The following is a 16,434-nucleotide window of genomic DNA, read 5'->3' as shown; positions in this document are numbered from 1 at the left end:
TGGACAGCTACATGTAAAAGAATGAAATTAGAACACTCCCTAACTTCATACACAAAAATAATGTCAAAATGGATTCGAGACCTAAATTTAAGACCAGACACTATAAAACTCTTAGAGGAAAACATAGGAAGAACACTCTTTGACATAAATCACAGCAAGATCCTTTTTGATCCACCTCCTAGAGTAATGGAAACAAAAACAAAAATAAACAAATGGGACCTAATGAAACTTAAAAGCTTCTGCAAAGCAAAGGAAACTACAAACAAGATGAAAAGACAAACCTCAGAATGGGAGAAAATATTTGCAAACAAAACAACAGATAAAGGATTAATCTCCAAAATATACAAACAGCACATGCAGCTCGATATTAAAAAAAAAACAACCCAAACCAAAAATGGGCAGAAGACCTAAATAGAGATTTCTCCAAAGAAGACATACAGATGGCCAAGAAGCACATGAAAAGCTGCTCAATGTCACTAATTATTAGAGAAATGCAAATCAAAACTACAATGAGGTGTCACCTCACACCAGTTAGAATGGGCATCATCAGAAAATCTACAAACAACAAATGCTGGAGAGGGTGTGGAGAAAAGGGAACCCTCTTGCACTGTTGGTGGGAATGTAAAGTGATACAGTCACTATGGAGAACAGTACGGAGGTTCCTTAAAAAACCAAAAATAGAATTACCATATGACCCAGCAATCCCACTACCGGGCATATACCCAGAGAAAACCATAATTCAAAAAGACACATGCAACCCACACACCGCGATGAAGAGTGGTCCCCGCTCGCCACAACTAGAGAAAGCCCACGCACAGAAACGAAGACCCAACACAGCCAAAAATAAAATAAATAAACAATTAATTAATTTAAAAAAAAAAAAAGCATGGCTGCTTCCAGGACAGAGAAAGCAGGGCAGGGATCCAGCCCATGTTTAAAAAAAGACACATGCACCCCAATGTTCATTGAAGCACTATTTACAATAGCCAAGTCCTGGAAGCAACCTAAATGCCCATCGACATAAAAATGGATAAAGAAGATGTGGTACATATATACAATGGAATATTACTCAGCCATAAAAAGGAACGAAACTGGGTCATTTTTAGAGACATGGATGAATCTAGAGACTGTCATACAGAGTGAACTAAGTCAGAAAGAGAAAAACAAATATCGTATATTAATGCATATATGTGGAACCTAGAAAAATGGTACAGATGAACCGGTTTGCAGGGCAGAAATTGAGACACAGATGTAGAGAACAAACGTATGGACACCAAAGGGGGAAAGTGGCGGGGGGTGATGAATTGGGAGATTGGGATTGACATGTATACACTAATATGTATAAAATGGATAACTAATAAGAACCTGCTGTATAAAAAAATTCTAAACTTCAAAAAAATAAAATAAAATACACACTAAAGGGCTTCCCTGGTGGCGCAGTGGTTGAGAGTCCGCCTGCCGATGCAGGGGACACGGGTTCGTGCCCGGGTCCGGGAAGATCCCACATGCCATGGAGTGGCTAGGCCCTTGAGCCATGGCCGTTAAGCCTGCGCGTCCAGAGCCTGTTCTCCGCAACGGGAGAGGCCACAACAGTGAGAAGCCCGCATACCGCAAAAAAAAAAAAAAAAAATACACACTAAAACAAAAAAAAACAAAGCACAGCACAACACAATCTGCAGTTGGTTGAATATGCAAATGTGGAGATATGGAGAGCAAAAACAAAAATTTATACTCGGATTTTTGACTGTGCAGAGGGTTGGCACTCCTAACCCCTGCATTTTTCAAGGGTCAACTATATTTTGTTTCAAGGTCAACAGTATTTGAGAACTACCCCTGTTCAATCTAACTTCTCTGGCCTAAAGAGCTTTGTCTCCATCTGAAACTGGAGCATTCAGTAAGCCAAAGGCATTCAGTAAGCCTTTGATTTTTCTGAATTCCATTGTCCCATTCCCTACTAATGATGCATCATTCTCTATTAATGATAATAACCAGGTATCATAAATTCATAGAAAAGAAAGCTGGGTAAGGGTTAAAGAAAAAAAGAATTCCAAGAGCAAGTTGGTGAAGACCAAGTGGATAAAACAAACAAATATAAAGGGAAGGATAAAGTAACCTGATAGGCAACATGTAACTATGACCACAAATGAAAGACCAAGATAGATAAATCACAAGTTTGCAATTTTCACAAGTTAATCACCAAAAAGCCTAAGAAAGGATGTTACAAAACAAAAGTTGATCAGTTACCAGGAGTTGTCTTTTGTGAGTGAGGGCAATCTATTTCAACCTTCTATTTAATGCACCATACTGGCATCTTTTACATCCAAAGACGGCAGTTACAATGCAACCTCCATTAGAATCAGTTAGACTAAACAGCCCAGTACAGAACTTTCAGCCCCCCCCGGCCCCCCCACCCCCGCCATGTGTAGCCATTATTCTTAGTAGACTCCATTCCTGTGCTTCAGGGATCCTGAGCTCCATCTCCTTTTCTCTGATTGCTACAGGCCAATCTGACCTGGTGCTTAGCTCTCAGGCGGTCCCAATACACACAGAAATTGTGGCACTATTTCCTAGGCCCAAAGAGCTGCCCCAGTTTTGCTACCTCTATAGGCATTGCTTGTTATTTCACTCTGAGTTCTCGGTTGCAGAAACCAATTCTGGCTAATTTAAACAGAAAGGATTTTGAAGATATCCTAGTAGGTCACAAGATCAATAGGAGAGCTGGAAAACCAGGATCAGAAAGTTAAAAAAAAAAAAAAAAAAGTTGGGACAAAAGGAAGCCCCACAGCACACACAGCAGGAACCACAAGTGACAGGCTAGTGTGAAAGCCACTGATGGCACCAGGGCTGCTTGTCCTTGCTCCTGCAGGCCACCACTGCTATCGCAACAAACTCTAAGCTGTCCAAAGTCCTAGGTAGGAACATACCAACAGCCAAGTGTAGGATGTGTGCCTGCACCGTAACTGCTCAGGGGCAGGGAGAGAGCGTCTCACCTGCCTAGGCTTCCACTGGGGGCGGGGCTCTCCTTCCCACCAAGGCTCACACAAACAAGAGATCCCACAAACTAGAAAAGGAGTCTAGAAGGCGTGGCAGCAAAAAAAAGCCAAACATCTACTATATATTTTTCTTTTTTTCTTTTTTGTTTTTTGGCTGCGTTGGGTCTTCATTGCTGCGCATGACCTTTCTCTAGTTGTGGTGAGCGGGGGCTGCTCTTCATTGCAGTGCACGGGCTTCTCATTGCAATGGTTTCTCTTGTTGCGGAGCATGAGCTCTAGGCATGCGGGCTTCAGTAGTTGCAGCACGCGGGCTCAGTAGTTACGACACGCGGGCCCTAGAGCACACAGGCTTCAGTAGCTGCAGCACGTGGGCTCAGTAGTTGTGGCGCATGGGCTTAGTTGCTCCGCGGCATGTGGGATCTTCCCGGACCAGAGATCAAACCCGTGTCCCCTGCACTGGCAGGTGGATTCTTAACCACCACGCCACCAGGGAAGTCCCCTCTACTATATATTTTTCCATCATTATCCCACAGCTATGACACTGTGACCTGGACGTTCATTCTTGACCCTTGTGGGAGGTATGGGGACAGAGACTCTGAGACACTCACCCAGCTCCAGCTCCGGAGGCTCCAAACTCCTTGAGACATTAAATAGGAACAAAGCCATTCCGAAGATTTAAACACCCACTAAACACTGTAGATGTGTCTGAAGAACTGCAAGGTATTACGGATTGACAGTTGCCTTGAAAAGGACTTGAGTTACATTCCAGGCCTCAGTAAAAGAAAATGCCAAACGTCAACAAAGATTCTAAATGAAAATAGCAATTTCAGACTAATGAATAATACATTTAAAAAATGTCAGACTTCAGGCAAACCCGAAGGCCTATGGAGCAGTTAGGGTCTAGCCTGGAATTTGGCTATAAAATGTGGGCCCTTCCTTCTTTTTCAGCCCCATGGCTGGCATTCTCATCCAGGCAACATCACCCCCGCCAGTTACCTTGAAAACCTCACCAGTTTCACTGCCTTAAAAATCTATTCTATTACTACTATTCAATTAACTCTATTCTATTCCCTTTTTTTTGGCCACACGGCGTGGCATGTGGGATCCCTGACCAGAGATCGAACCCATGCCCCCCCACAGTGGAAGCACAGAGTCTTAACCACTGGACCACCAGGGAAGTCCAATTAACTCTATTCTAGAACACAGACTTCATTCCTACTCAAAACACGGACCTTGGCTGCCTTTTCCTTTTACATAAATGTCAACTCCATAGCCAGATATTTAAGAAACACCACCAAATTTAGCCCTATGACTTCCTGACCTAAAACTTCTCCAGCCAGGTTAGCCTCCTCCCTCTTCTCCCAGTGAAGCTGACTTAGGTATATCTGACTGAGAGCCGTGGTCCTGTCACCTGAAATATGCTCCTCCTTCCCATCCCATCTGATCATCCAGACCCTATCCCATTCTCAGGACCCAGATGGACGTCCTCCACCTCCCTCCTCCAGGAGATCTCACAAAACTCCAGTCCACACCGACTGGGTCACAAACACAATTCCTGCACTGACCAAGACAGACAACATTACCATGATACAGTCTGGTATGATGTAGTGAAGTGGTGGGAAGGGCAGCAACCGGGGGGAATTTGCTCCAATTAAATTTGCTCCCATTTGTTCACAATTTTTTAAGACGCTGTGTTATAAGCTAATGACATTAGGTGCCTGTGGGGAAGGGAACTGGGTGAAGAGTTTGTTTTTTCTCTACTCTAGTCAGTTCCAGATTTATTTATTCCAGGTCTATTATCACACTGTTTAGCCCTATGGCATTTTTAGTTTCTGATAAAGCAAAAGGTCTTGTTGCCCAAGATTTTTTTGGCTACTTTTGTGCCTTCTCTCTTCCGGATGAATTTTTACTACTGTCGACTGAAAAACATGGACGACCTAAAACTTCAGAATCATGTATTATTAGGCGAACTTTCTCAGGAGTTCAAGCCTGGAAGGCAGCCTCTCAGATAGCTCTGAGAAACTGCTCTGAAGAGGTAAGGGGACAGCCAAGATATATAGGAGTTTTGTAACAAAGTCCAGATAGTGGGAACATCAAAAGATTAATTAAAGAAAACCACATATCTCAAGTTAATTAACTTGGTGCTTTTCTATGTATAGGAAAATGCAAGAGTCTGGGCTCACTGAAATCATCCCTTTGACATGCACCTTAGCTATCTGGGGCCAGTATCCTGTGCTCTCCCATCCTGAGTCCCCTCAGGGCTCAACAAGGTGGCTGCAGTGGCTGATCACTCATGGCTGCAACATCCTTTGTTTACTGATAATGGCAGGCAGCATTCTTAGTCCACAGTATCCAGAAGCAAGTGGGGTACTGGTATGGAGCAGAGGTGCCCAGAAGAAGTCATCCTATCATTGTAAACTTCCAAACAATACAATTTATTGATTACTCTTTTACTGGAATGATTTTAAAAATTGAAAATAAAAGCAATATGTACTCAATGTGTAAAATTAAGAAGAGAGAAAATAATTTATGCTGTCTTTAAGCCCTCTATCCAAAAATAACTACTGTTAACATTGTGACTTTTCTATATTTTTTTGCGTAAGCCTTTACATGGGAAAAAGTAAGAATAAACTATTTTCTATCCTGCTCTTCCCCCTCTACCCCCCACTCTATTTCTATTGTGCATTTGAAAGTTATTCAGCTTCTTCTCATCCAGGACAAACTAGCATTTAAGGTATTAAAAAGAACAACACAACTTGAGAATAAATAATAAAAATAAGAAAGCTTCAATGCAAGTTCAAGGCCTGAACCCCACCTGGGGGAGCAAGGTAGAAGGGAAATTTTTATTGTATATACTCTTTTGTACTTTGTAAATTTTGAAACACACGAATGTATTACCTTCACAAAATACACAAAATTGAAAAACAAAAATGAGAAAAAAATTTCAATTATTAAAAACACAATGCCAGTTAAACAAAACAGCTGTGTCAACCCAAGGACTGCCAGTGTAGTACCTCTAAGCTTTTGTTACAGGTTCATTTTGGTTAATTAATTCAATGCTGCCTTGGTTCTGCTACATATCTTTTTTATATATGCATACTCTCTCTCAAAAGAGATTGCAAAATTAGGGAGGAAAAGAATGTTACATTTCTTTCGTATCTTCTTCATTGCCTAGGACTTGGAAAATACCTATGATATGTACTCAGTATTTAGAACCATAAAAGTTTAGAATGGAAAAAGACCTTAAAGATCTAGTCCAGCGCTGTCATCTTATAGATGAAAAAAAACTGATGCATAGGAAATGTACAAAATTTATCCAACTATCACAGGATAAAAACTCAGGACTTTAAATGAATAAAAACAAAAGAAAAACAAAACTCACAATGACAATTTCAAGCTTTACTATAAAAACAAAAGGTGTCCACTAGAGGGAGCCAATAGTCCATTAACTTGAAGAAGTTCCTATTGGTCCCTTCAAAAGACCTACAGGGTAATAATAAAGACTTTTTCCCAGAGCCACAGAAAATGACTGAAGGGCCATATACCTCAATCAATGTAAATTAGGATTTCTTTCACTAGAGGTAAAAATAGTGACTTTTCAAATCTCCAGCATTAAAAAAATGTTATTAGCATATAGTAAAATTTATTCTTTTTTTCGTGTGTGTGTATGTGTGTGTGTGTGTGTGTGTGTGTGTACTGCTCTATCAATTTTAACACACATATACACTTTGTAAAACCACCATCACAATCAGCAAACAGAACAATTCAATTATTCACAAAAAAACCTCCCTCCTGCTCTGACTTAGTCACACCTCCCACTGCACTGGATATGCACAGAAGCGTTCCATATAGATGTTCAGTGTTTATCCATTCACCCATAGGAACATTTGAATTAACAGAGATGCTATAAATATTTAGGTACGGAAGGGTAAGCTGGAATGAAGTGAGATGGTAGCATTGACATATATACACTAACAAATGTAAAATCGATAGCTAGTGGGAAGCAGCCGCATAGCACAGGGAGATCAGCTCAGTGCTTTGTGACCACCTAGAGGGGTGGGATTGGGAGGGTGGGAGGGAGGCTCAAGAGGGAGGGGATATGGGGATATATGTATACATATAGCTGATTCACTTTGTTACACAGCAGAAACTAACACAACATTGTAAAGCAATTATACTCCAATAAAGATGTTAAAAATATATATATTCACATACAAGTTTTTGTGTGAACATAAGTTTTCATTTCTCCAGGGTAAACGCCCAGGAGCAGGAATATGAAGTCATATATAAGCACATGTTTAACTTTAAAAGAGACTGCCAAACTGTTTTCCAAAGTGACTACCAATCTAGGCTTCCCACCATCAATGGAGGAGATTTCCAATTGCTCTGCATCCTCTCTTGATTTTGGCGTTATTAGTATTCTTATTTTAGCCATTCTACTAGATATGTAGTGGTATCTCACCATGGTTTTAATTTGCATTTCCCTAGTGCTAATGATGTTAAACATCTTTTCAAGTGCTTATTTGCTGTCTGTATATCTTTGAAGAAGCATCTTTATATCTTTGATGAAGTGTCTTTTCAAATCTATTATTTGTTGTTTGTTTTCTTACAGCTGAGTTTTGTGAATTCTTTATATATTCTTGATACCAGTTCACTGTCATATATGTGATTTACAAGTATTTTCTCCCCAACATTCGCTTGTCCTCTCATCCTCTTAACAGTGCCTTTCACATAGCAAAAGTTTTTAATTTTGATGAAGTCCAATTTATCATGTTTTTTCTTTTATAAATCATGCTTTTGGTGTCATGTCTAAAATCTCCTTGCCTAACCCCAGGGCATAAAGGTTTTTCTAAAATTTTTTTAGTTTTACATTGAATTCTATGAATGAATTTCTGTATTAAAAAAATTAGGTTTAGGTTGAGGTTCATTTTTTTGCATGTAGATGAATAGATGTCCAACTGTCCCAACATTGTGAGCACTGGTGGTATAGTGGTAAGCATAGCTGCCTTCTAATTGTTCTAACATCATTTGCCAAAAGGACTGATCTTTTCCCTGTAAGTTACCTTTACATCTTCGTCAAAAATCAACTGGCCATGTTTGTGTGTGTTTCTGGACTCTGGTCTGTTCCACTGACCCAAGTGTCCATCCAACCCTTCACCAACACCAGTCTTCATTACTGTGATTTTATAGAGTAAGTCTTAAAACTAGGTAGCATGACTCCTGCTTTTTAAATAAAGAACAGTGAAAGTCACGTTCAAGAAAGCTGACAAAATCTACATAACAAATTTTAGGTTCAAATTAAACATTTTGAAAATAAGCCAGAAAAAAAGCAAATATGAGGGAAAAGACAGAAAGAAAAGGAGAGAGAAATGAAGTAGAAGAAAAAGAAAAGGGGAAAGTGGGAACATGCCAGTCATACACATAAAGTGGTATAAACAGAGAAAGAAATAGAGAAGGAAAGAAAAAAAGGAACAGGAAGAAGAAGGAAAATAAAAAGAAAATGGTTCCCTACACATTAGATCACAAGCACTACACCTGAGCCAGTGAATTTCTATCCGTAAGCCATGAACACCTTGGTTACAACTGCATACCAGAGCTAGCATCAGTAGTAAGAACAGGGCAAGGGCCCGGTGGAGGCTCCAGACCAAGGACCCATCCTGCTAAAGATCTAAAACCGGCCAAACACTTTCCTCATTTAATAGTCCAAAACAAGCAATGGTCATAATACACACCTCTATTTCTATATAACCCACTTCATTAGGTTTAAATAATCCTATGTAACTGTCTGTTCCCATACATAAATGGGCCAATTCAATGATCACCATGGAATTTACTGATGTTTTGTTTAGAGGTTTCAAAGAGACAACTGTCTAGCTCTCTGAGGATGAACTATCCACCCTGTCTACCGTACGGGGTTGTCACGAAGATCAAATGAGATCATAAAGAATTGCTTCATAAACTGAAATTTCTTATAAAAATACAAGGTAGTATCACTGGTTCTCTTCATCCAAAGTCTGGGGCCACGAAGCTTTGTTAGACACAGATGACAGCATATGGCTCGACTATGAGGACCCTTTAGTGAAATCGAAAATTGTCTCCACTGGCAGCCAGTCCAGCTCTCTTTCTAGTCACCCATGTTACTAACAGCAAAGAGTGGTTCAGTAAATAGCTCTGGGCCCTTCTCTGCAAAATCTCCTCTGTTAGGGACATTCAGATATTAGGATCTCACTTTCCTTTCTTACACACAAAAATTCACTATTTCCCCTTACTTTCTATACTTAACTCTTGGATTCTTGAAAAATAAAATCATAGTTAACAAATGTAAATGCAGTCACACAGCAAATATGACATGTTTTTAAACTAAAAATAAGATTTGACACATTCCAAAATAAAAGCTTCACTCATCATTTCTGTTATAAAATTCTCCTGTGGTGTGTGTGTAATTTCTGTCTTTAAAAAATACTCTAAGAGTCTTTATATTTCATGTTGCTTTCTCTAACTATGCCTTTCTGTAATTCACAGACCCAGGAAACCACCTATCCCCTGCTATATTTATGTAAGTGTTTAAGCTGATTATGTTTACCTTACCTCCTTTATTTGAGAAGACAGCTGATCATTTAATATGTATTACATAGTACTTTATACATTACTGGAATTCTGTGAATGTATGAACATGTGTTGACTACACTAAATATTTCTGGTTTATGATTCTGTTTACTCATTCGGTCATTAGTTTATTTAATAAGCTAGTCAACCTCATGCCATGGCAATGGAGGCAGTCTGACACGCCACAAGAACACAGGCTTCAGAGATAGAGACCTCAGTTTAAATCCTGACTCTTACTACTACCTGAGTAACTTTGGACAAGTCAGTAACTTTGGCTTCATTAATTTCCTAATCTTTAAGATCAAGATAATACCACCAACATCTACAGGTGCTGAGTTCAATGACGACTATGCAATGAGTCTGGCACATCACGGGTGTTGTTGGTATCAGTTCCTTTCTTAGACCTTAGAACTAAGGTCTAAGAAAGTTCTAAGTAAGAACTTAGTAAGATGCTGTACATCTGAAACTAATATAATATTGTAAATTAACTTATACTTCAATTAAAAAAACACAGGCAATTAAAAAAAAAAAAAGAATCCCCAGTGAAGTACGGCATTTGGAACCAAGGATAGAGTTTCCACTGCCTGATACTAATAAGCACTGTGGTCTCAGAACGGGCTAAAGTCACCCAAGATTCTAATTAAAAGTTGGATCAGCAAGCTAGAGATAACTGCCAAATGGAGAGACAACTAATTGCCCAGCTGACAACCTTGACATCTAGAAGAGGGAGATTGCTGATGGAATTCCATGACAAAGTTAGATCCTAAACATACAAAGTTGTCTGGCCTTAGCCTTGGTGCTGGTGACCACCCTCCCCTTGCTCTGCAGCCTTTCTCAGCCTCTAGTCCCCAAAGGAACCAAAGAAATGACTCAGATAGGAAACAGTCACGTTTTCTCTGCTCAAACCCAGGTGCCCCAGTGGCCCCAAAATGCCTCGCTGAATGTGCTGTAAGAGAATTCCTTATTCTTCTGTTGGAGTAAAAGGCAGCAAATATTAAGGGCCCATCATCTTCGTTTCTTCATTTAATACCTCTCAGGTTCTTAGCACTTTGGTAGCCCTCTCTGTAGATAGCTCAACAATTCCTCTTTTCTGGACTCGTGTGACTTCATTCCTCTTTAGTATTCTCCCATTCCCTGAATCCTAGGCAGGTCTCCTCCACCTCCAGCAATGAAACAGTCTAGCATGCAGTGAGGACAGAAGTGTCAGCAGAGAGACATCCTTACCCTCAGATTATTGGGTAGTAAGTGAGCAATCATAAAACAGCACTAAAACATGAGCAAAAATGTTTAGGGAAAAGTAGACATGCACTGCAGGGTTAATCTGAGACATCGGGGAATTCTAGTACAACTCTTCATTATAGACCTGAGCTCCACTTAAAGATCAGACGCCTCTGCCACTAACCCCCTGAATACACACCTTCACACTGCTCAGAAAGGTGCAAGACAGAACTACTGTTTCACCCTTTCAGGTTCCCCAGGAGAGGTACTAAGCTACTATAGCCATCCTCCCAGTGTGCAAAAGGCACAAAAAGTCTTCCTTACTGAAAAGCCACTGCAACAAAAAACTACTTAAGGGGTGCTCTCTGAAGAAGAGAGCACCAAGAAAAACTGTAATCAATTTTGCTGTAGCAGCAGATTCAGTTCTCCACCCAACAAATCACAAGTTGAAGCATCACGCCCACGGACAAGTAAGCTCTTTCACATGAGGAAGTTTCAATAGACTGACCAGACCCACTGATCCTCCCCAAACTCCTCCCCTTCGGGGCTGACTTGTTGCCATTACCTGTACAAGTGACGGTTATCTTCAAAGTCTTCCTGGCCCCATTTTCCCTTGATGTCTTCAATAACGTGATTCTTCAGGAATTTTTTTAGCAGCTGGACCGTTTGTTTGCGGGTCACTTCGGGGCCAAAGTTTTGGCTGCGCCTCAACAGCTCATGTAGCCAATCCACAGCTTCGGCCGCTGTGAAGCAACGTTCATAACTTTTGAAACGACACCGATGTTTCCGTAACGGCATCTTGGTGCGAAAAAGCTCGACTGTTTCATTCCACTAGGGGCAAAAAGAGAGGAATGTATTTAGTGATCGATTGAGTTTTTTACAAGGTTATTACATCCCAAATATTTAAGACAATGAATGCAGTTTTTCCATTTAAAAGACTGCCTTAAGGGGACTTCCCTGGTAGCGCAAATGGTTAAGAATCCGCCTGCCAATGCAGGGGACACAGGTTCGAGCTCTGGTCTGGGAAGATCCCACATGCTGCGGAGCAACTAAGCCCGTGCACCACAACTACTCAGCCTGCACTCTAGAGCCCACGAGCCACAACTACTGAAGCCCGCGTGCCTAGAGCCCATGCTCCGCAACAAGAAGCCACCACAACGAGAAGCCACCGCAACGAGAAGCACGCGCATCGCAACAAAGAGTAGCCCCCCTCTCGCCGCAACTAGAGAAAGCCCACGTGCAGCAACGAAGACCCAACACAGCCAAAAATAAATAATTATTTTTTCAATAAAAATAAATAAACAAAAGACTGCCTTAATAGCAGACGGAGCCTTGAAATTTTTTTTATTTACTACCTTTACACACTAAAGAGAAAGTAACTTTTACAAATGCATTTATTCATGCAATAAATATTTACTGGAGATGTTGCCATCAAGTTGTCCAATGATGTGAACTTTACAGATTTTTACATTAATGAGAAACATATGAACAAAAATAATGTAAAACTGAGCTCAATATGCATAATTCACTTCTTAGAGCCCTGTGTTTAATACGAGTTTACCTCATTCAGCATGTATTTACTGTTCGTTACACGAAAGGCACTGTATGGGGAGAGGAAAAGGGAGATGCATAAAATACAGTGCCTGGTGTCAAAGCATGTTTAAAAATTCTGCATTATATCTTCCTATTTTAAAAAAATCTACCTGGTCCAGAAAGATCCCACATGCGGCAGAGCAACTAAGCCCATGTGCCACAACTCCTGAGCCTGTGCTCTAAAGCCCACGAGCCACAATTACTGAGCCCGCATGCTGCAACTACTGAAGCCCGCGTGCCTAGAGCCCATGCTCCACAACAAGAGAAGCCACCGCAATGAGAAGCCCACGCACCACAACAGAAGAGTAGCCCCCGCTTGCCGCAACCAGAGAAAGCCCGCGTGCAGCAACGAAGACCCAACACAGCCAAAGATAAGTAAATTAATTAATTAAAAAAATAAAATCTAGACATCCAAGCCATCATCAGCCATCCCTAAATTAAATGAAATGTTCACATATGGTGTTCTTCCTGCATAATTACTCCAACATTTTCTTAGGACCCTCGTCTTCCCACCATTCCTTCTAAAAGTCCCGAAAACTCAGTCTTACTCTCATAACCATTCTCTCTCCTCTTATGCTCCTCTTGCAAGTCTATCACTTTACAGACTCTGAGCCTTATTTTTCACCTACCTTCCTACTGAAATCAGCTCTTCTGATTTCACCTTTTTCTTTCAGTGATAGTTCTGACCTCAGCATATTCTTTTTATTTTGCCCAACACTGGTTCCCTGTCTTCTCTTCCAACCAGGCCTCTTCTTCCAGGTTTCTCTTCATATGCTCTACTGCCCAATCACCTCTGCACCTGTTGTCCCATTTCTCTTCTCCCTTTGATGGCTAACTTTCTCAGCCACAGTAATCATTCCTGAGTATAAAACACCAGGTGCTTCAAGGGCCCAGGTAGGGTCTGTGCAAGCAGGCACCCTGGATGTGCAGCACCAGACACAACAAACACACAGTTGGTACTCAACAAGCAAACGCCTAACTGGTCTTTCACTTTCCTTATTTTTTTTTTTTTAACTACCCCTTAACCTCATTCAACTTAATTCTACTTTGACTCCCAGTCATGTCTTTCTCCTGGCCAAACTCAAACATCTTTTTGTCCTATGCATATCAATCTTTCTACTTCATTTGACACTACTATAAGCCATGCTCCAAATTAAGTTGGTCCAGATTTAAACTTTTTCTTTTTAACTTTCTTAAAACCACACACAGGGCTTCCCTGGTGACGCAGTGGTTGAGAGTCCACCTGCCAATGCAGGGGACATGGGTTTGTGCCCCGGTCCGGGAAGATCCCACATGCCACGGAGAGGCTGGGCCCGTGAGCCATGGCCGCTGAGCCTGCGCGTCCGGAGCCTGTGCTCCGCAACGGGAGAGGCCACAACAGTGAGAGGCCCGCGTACAGCAAAAAAAAAAAAAAAACCACACACACACAAAAACAATACAAGCTGTAGAGTAAGATAACCTATAACCAGAATTTCTAAAACAAAACAAAAAATTCAAATCAAGAAAGGACAGACACTCCATACAAAAATGGGAAAACAAACAGGCACTTCACATAAAAGAACCTCCAAATTTACCATAACATATGCAGATATTCAATCTCATTAATTAGCAGTGAAATGCAAAATAAATCTATAATGCAATACCACTACATGCCTACAGAATGGCTAAAATGAAAAAGGCAATATACTAAGTGTTACCAAGGGAACGTGGAACAACTGGAAATTATATGCACACTGTATAACCCAGCAATTCCATTCTTAAGTATATATGCCACAGAAATATGTTCACCAAAAGCCACCCTGCTCATAATAGCACTATCTTAATAGACAAAAACAACCCAAATATCCACCAACATAAGAACAGATAAATTGATTCATGCAATGGAATGCTGCACAGCAATGAGAATGAACTATTGCTACATGCAATAACATAGATGAATAACATAGATAAAATATAATTGATATAAGAAGGCCAGATGTGAAAAGTACTATATGATTGTATTTACATAAAGTTTAAAAGCAGACAAAAGCTAATCCATGGTATTAGAAATCAAAGTAGTGGTTAATATGTATGGAGGTAGAGACTGGGAGGGGCGGAGGGACATCTGGGCTGCTGGTAATGTCATATTTCTTGATGTGGGCATTGGTTACATGGGGCGCTCACATTGTAAAAATGCACTGAGTTGTACGCCTATAATTTGTGTGCTTTTCTGTACATGTTATGCAGAATAAAGGGCTAAAAACAAAACACACATACACACACACACACACACACACTCATATATTAAAATTCTCCTTGAGAGCAATCCACAATTTTAAATTACCAACCTGAAAGTTGATAAATATGAACTAGCTGATTGTGCTGGTAAACTGAATGTGGAAGAGATTAAGGAGGGTAGCCGAAGAAGAAACAAAGTGAGTGGATGCAAGAGGGACTTGAATGTAAACAGAGGAGAAGCAGGGCAAACTGGCTAGAATGAAATAATGAACAGCAGAAAGAGAGCCCAGGAAGAGTCCATGAATGTTGATTTAAGTTCACTCTCTACCCACCTCCCTCACCAAGTTACTGTGACGTCTCTCATGAGATCATGCTTACGAAAGCCCTCTGTAAAAGATAAGGCATTCCTCAAGCATAAGGAGAATATATAAAATTCCCAGGATAATCTCTTGAAACAAATTACAGGTTCAATCCATTCTGGAGCTAGAAGGAAACTTTGGGGCAAAATTAAGATCCAAAGAGGACAGGCAAGTTGGCACATGTCACTCAGGTATTTAGTCTCATAATAAGATCTGGAAACCTGCTCTATGCTCTCCTTCTCGAGTGGTCATTTCATTATAACAAGAACCTACAAATTTCAACATAGCTTTAAACAATTTCCACATATTTTTAAACATTAGCTGTTTGGGTCTTTTTTTCAATTCTCTGCTGACACCAACCTTGCATTTCAGTCCTGATTAATATATGTTGGGAGATGGGGAGGAAAGAAGAGTTAATAAAAAAAAGAGTTTTATTTATTTTAGGTTGATTGATAAATTTAATGCATAGTACTTTATGCATTACTTAATAAAAGAATGAAGATATGGCTCTCTGGGGCCCAATATTTCAAAATATAAGTAAATATGCCTGATATTTGACTCAAGCTGGTTAGCAGTTCCTCTACTGTCACTTTAATTACAGAATAATGCACACTGTAACAAATTAAATGCAGAAATATATACAAAAGACTGCCCTGTCTCTCTCCAATCCCACATATCTATTAATCATACATACACATATATAGAATCCTTCCCTTTGTATGTATGTATTGTTTATTATCACTGTCGCTGTTTGCTTCCTTTTTGAAGAAATGAGATCAACCATATTGTACATATTATCCTACAACTTGCTTTTGCATTAAACATACCAGGATATTTTTGTGTCAGTACCTATAGATATAGCCCATTTTATGAATGAATGAGTTCCATAATTTATTCAACCATTTTCCAACTAATGGGCATGCAGCTGTTTCCAGTTTGTTGTTTCACAAGTATATCCTTGTTTACATAACCTAATGTATCAATCCTTTTATTTATTTATTTTTGAGAACAGATTTCTAAAGGGTATCAGCTTATTTAAACCAGTTGTAGCAATTCACACTCCCAGCAATGCTGTATTAGCCTGCTGCCTTACCTCTGGCCATTCCTAGATATTATCATTCTTTTGTCTGCCAATCTACACACAAGAAATGGTATCTTTATATTTTGTTTGTATTTTCCTGCCTTTATCTTCAGTCATTTTTATTTCTTCATTTGAGACTTGCCATTTTTCTTCTGGGTTGTCTTTCTCTATCTTTTACTTAATTTTAAGAACTGTTTAAATCTAGAATTTGAATCTAAGTGCATAGAAGTCAGGAAAGTTACTCTATTTTGCTCAGTTCAGTATCCCCACAACTGAGGGCAGTGCCTGACATACAGTACATGTGTTTAATAAATACGTATTGAATGAATATAAATAGGGAATATTAATCCTTTTTCAAATATATTAG

At 40.0% G+C, this 16,434-nt stretch overlaps 1 protein-coding gene across 3 annotated transcripts in view; it reads right to left on the bottom strand.

Annotated features, from left to right (window-relative positions):
- DEPDC1B (DEP domain containing 1B) overlaps window positions 1-16,434 on the bottom strand; it is a gene marked incomplete at both ends in the record, with an annotated part of 94,907 nt that overhangs the window by 73,565 nt on the left and 4,908 nt on the right. For all 3 annotated transcript variants that reach the window (XM_082837502.1, XM_082837503.1, XM_082837504.1), the window contains one exon: window positions 11,383-11,648. In XM_082837502.1, coding sequence (XP_082693628.1) covers window positions 11,383-11,648 — 266 coding nt within the window. The remainder of the gene's footprint in view (window positions 1-11,382; window positions 11,649-16,434) is intronic.

This window comes from Leucopleurus acutus, assembly GCF_964270905.1.
Source record: "Leucopleurus acutus genome assembly, chromosome: 3".
Taxonomy (NCBI): domain Eukaryota; kingdom Metazoa; phylum Chordata; class Mammalia; order Artiodactyla; family Delphinidae; genus Leucopleurus; species Leucopleurus acutus.
The sequence above is the reverse complement of the archived record's forward strand: the minus strand, read 5'-3'. Positions and strand labels throughout refer to the sequence as shown.